This window comes from Patella vulgata, chromosome 3 (assembly GCF_932274485.2).
Source record: "Patella vulgata chromosome 3, xgPatVulg1.2, whole genome shotgun sequence".
NCBI classification, from domain to species: Eukaryota; Metazoa; Mollusca; class Gastropoda; family Patellidae; genus Patella; species Patella vulgata.
The window spans coordinates 81,070,638-81,074,200 of record NC_065881.2 but is presented as its reverse complement, the minus strand read 5'-3'; the positions used below and the strand labels follow the sequence as shown (position 1 = coordinate 81,074,200).

The window sequence follows — 3,563 nt, the reverse complement described above, 5'->3', positions numbered from 1 at the left end:
TACATGTATTCCAAATATGCCAGTATGTGATGAAACTGTGCAGAGTTACGAATATTTTTAAATTTGGATAAAAGACTAATTAACACCACTGAGTTAATATATGATCAAGCGGCCGGTGCAGAGAATACCTATTCGTAACTGTGGATTGTCGGTCGCGGGTTGACGGTAGGAAATGAAATGAAATGGGGTTTAACGTCCTACTGTTCTGCTCCTATACTGGGCTAATGAAGACGGGGATATTCCTACAAATGGACCAGAAGACCACCGAGTATATAAGAATGACATCTATAACATTAACTTAATATGGTCTTAATACATATGATCTTAAAGAGAATACCTTGAATGTCGGCTATATATTGAATTTTACAGCTTTCCGTTGCAAAATTTGGTATGTGTTTTGAATGTTATAAAGTGCACACAATAAACTCAAAAATGCACTTTATAATTGCCAGGATTGCGACAACAACGACCCCAACCAGCTAGTATCGTTATATAACCCCACAAAAATCAGAGTATAAACCAGTTGTCCATTGCAAAAGATTTGACAAAACAGATTCTCTTTGTTGAACAGTCATTTTATTCAGTAACAACGTACGAACAATATCATGATTTATGTAAAAATTAAAAAAATAACTTCTATACTAAATAAAATACAGAACGTAAAGCAAATGTAGGGTAAAAAAAGGTTCCACCATCCGAAATGAAAATGAAATAAAGCAGGGTGTGGCGGGAGGGAATTTTATACAATGAATTACTAATTAATAAAGTACAAATTTGATCGTAAATAGTTACTGTCAGAAATATCCCTCCATTGATTCAGTATTATAAAAACAAAAAACCAAAAAAACAAACTTGTTTAAACTGAGCGGTAGTGAACTAGTTACTAAACCCAGCTGGTTCGATAAATGGACAATAAAAAAACAATCATGATAATCACCCATTTTTGGGGAAAAGATGCACCTATCACATGGGTTTTGACCTGAGTGTATCAACTGTATCTGTCAGTGTCAAGCCAATAGGTGTACCCCAATAGGCTAATAGTTACAATAGGCTTTTTTATCGACTTGCCAGAGTTAGTAATGTGACAGTATTTAGTCATGTGGCAGTATAGTTGATTTCAAAGTACTTTGGCGAGTTCGTTAAAGTACAATAATGGTGTCAGTCATTATTACATGTGTGATAATTTTAACACAGGGATCATTGCTACGGGAGATGTGTAACACACCCTTGAATAAACGGGAAGTTATATAGAAGGATAACTCGTGTTTGTCATGTTTGTCATCACTTCCCGTTTATTCAAGGGTTTGTTACACATCTCCCGTAGCAATGATCTCTGTGTTAAAATTATATATGGAGTGTATTTAACCAGTTCTATCACATATGTAATAATGACTGACACCAATATTGCCCTTTAAATGCGCCGATTAGCGGTAAACAATGCTTGTGGCTGGACTCACTTGAAAAAGAAAATCAAACACGTGACCACCCGATTATATCACACCCAGAGGTGATTTGGCGATTTCTGGTAATCGCTTCAAAAATCGGTGTCGATACATTCTTTGATGAACACTTAATTGACAATAAATCACCTTGGCTAATCAGTGATCAATACAAGTGCCTAATAATTTTGTAGGTGTTCTATTAAAAGTGAATGGTTAAAGGTTTTAGTAAGTGGCTTATACTATACTACATATATAGTTCATAGTTTAAAATCAATAATACAACATGTCAATCATGGAGTTTTACATATTGCTTTAATTGTTACAGTGTTTGGGGTTTTACTTTTTCTATCCAGAGAAAATGGCCAGAAGTATTTGCCGTATTGATCTGGTTTATCGAAATCCTTTTTATAAGTCCCTACTTTCGGTAGTAGGAGCGTGACAGGAGATCTAAAAGTACCCTTTGTCTTGTTAAGGTTGATATGTAACTCGTCCAAGTAATACTGTAATTCAAGATACAGTGGAGTACCCTGCACAACAAAATAGGGGCTTGACAAAATATTTCCATAAACAGAACCAATTAAACGAAAAGTATGTTGAATTGATTGAGTATATTCTACCTGTCCTATTGTATTACGTAACACCTCGTCATCAACATCACCCAACTTCACACCTGGTATCTTAAACTCTGGAATATAAAACGGTTTATTTTCTATAACCGTTAATCTGTTTCTAAGATCAGGGAATCCATCTAATAAATCCACAGAATCATCGGTTGTCAGATCCGCAGATAATTCGGCATTACCTGTTTTTAATTCATCGATTATGGTAACGAGTTCTTGGTGCATCTGGTCAAGTTTATGTTCATCAAATTCCGATTTCTTGATGTCGTGTTTAATTATTTCACCATGAGATTTTACTGTTTCACAAATAGTCGTAACTTGTTGATCTACCAACTTACAGGGTGTTGTTATTGATTCGTGGAGGTTTGACGATGACGTTTTCACCACATCTCGACAATCACATAACCGTTGTATCTGGTGGTCTATGTCCTTCTTTAGTTTCTCGAGACTTGCTTTAGCCGCTTTAATAGCTTGATCTGTGTCATCAGTGTTTATTATTGTATGATGTTCGTGTTCTTTCTTTGAACATTTAGAACAAATTACTTTGGAACAGTCTGAACAATAAACTGCAAACTTCTTCTGGTGATGTTGACAAATGACATGGCGCGACGGGGCGTCATTGGTGTCGTCTTCTTCAAGTGATATGACGTAATGATTCAAACCTCTAACGAACAAATCATGAGTAGTTTTACATGAATCACACATGAATTTGTCACAGTCTTTACACCGGAATTCTGATTGGATATCCTCATCACAAATATTACATAGTGGGTTACTTTCAAGTTGGTGGGTGCCTTGTCTGTCTTTAATGTAAACATTTGAAGCCAAGTCCTTCACCCCACCAGTGGGGATTTGAATATTACGTCTACACAACGGACACAAAAATTCGCCATATTCTTCAAACTTACTAACATAGTCACTAAGACAACTCTCGCAAAATGAATGAAAACAGTCTAAGATTTTAGGCTTCTCGAATTCGTTTAAACAAATGCTACAGTTCAGACGATCATTTTTCTCCGCCATATTGCTTTCACCGTTTGCCCGTCTTTAACAATGATATTATTATGTCACCATAGTCACCGTGTAAATATCTGTCACATGATTTTAATATAAAGAATATGTATGCCATTTATTGACCGTGGCCCTATTCAATAATAAATATAGTGAAACGTAGCTATACAGAGAGAGAGAGAGAGAGAGAGAGAGAGAGAGAGAGAGAGAAATGGGTTTAACGTCCACTCGACACAACTATGTCATTTCGGGACTAACATATGGTTTAATTTTATTTCAATAATTCGCTTGCGCATAGGGGTCTTTAGCAGTGAGAGGAAACCGGAGGACCCGGAGAAAACCCACGAGGTTGGACAGGCGAACCTACCCCTTTTCACGTACAACCGGGGATTCGTAGCTATACGCGTATACACGCTATAATATATAGTATTATACACGACAAGGTATATTGTCTGTGAATGCATTAATGTTTAGAGGGATGAATGCCTGT

General features: G+C 36.3%; 1 protein-coding gene across 1 annotated transcript; it reads right to left on the bottom strand.

Annotated features, from left to right (window-relative positions):
- Positions 1 to 560: 560 nt before the first annotated feature.
- On the bottom strand, positions 561 to 3,092 carry LOC130010522 (tripartite motif-containing protein 45-like). The gene has a single exon (XM_056099626.1). It carries the CDS (start codon positions 3,083 to 3,085, stop codon positions 1,733 to 1,735), a length of 1,353 nt encoding a protein of 450 aa, XP_055955601.1. The 5' UTR covers positions 3,086 to 3,092; the 3' UTR covers positions 561 to 1,732.
- Between the last annotated feature and the right edge of the window lie 471 nt (positions 3,093 to 3,563).

Bases quoted from the DNA above. Each gene is read 5' to 3' on its own strand.
- LOC130010522 (XM_056099626.1), bottom strand. From the start codon at position 3,085: ATGGCGGAGAAAAATGATCGTCTGAACTGTAGCATTTGTTTAAACGAA.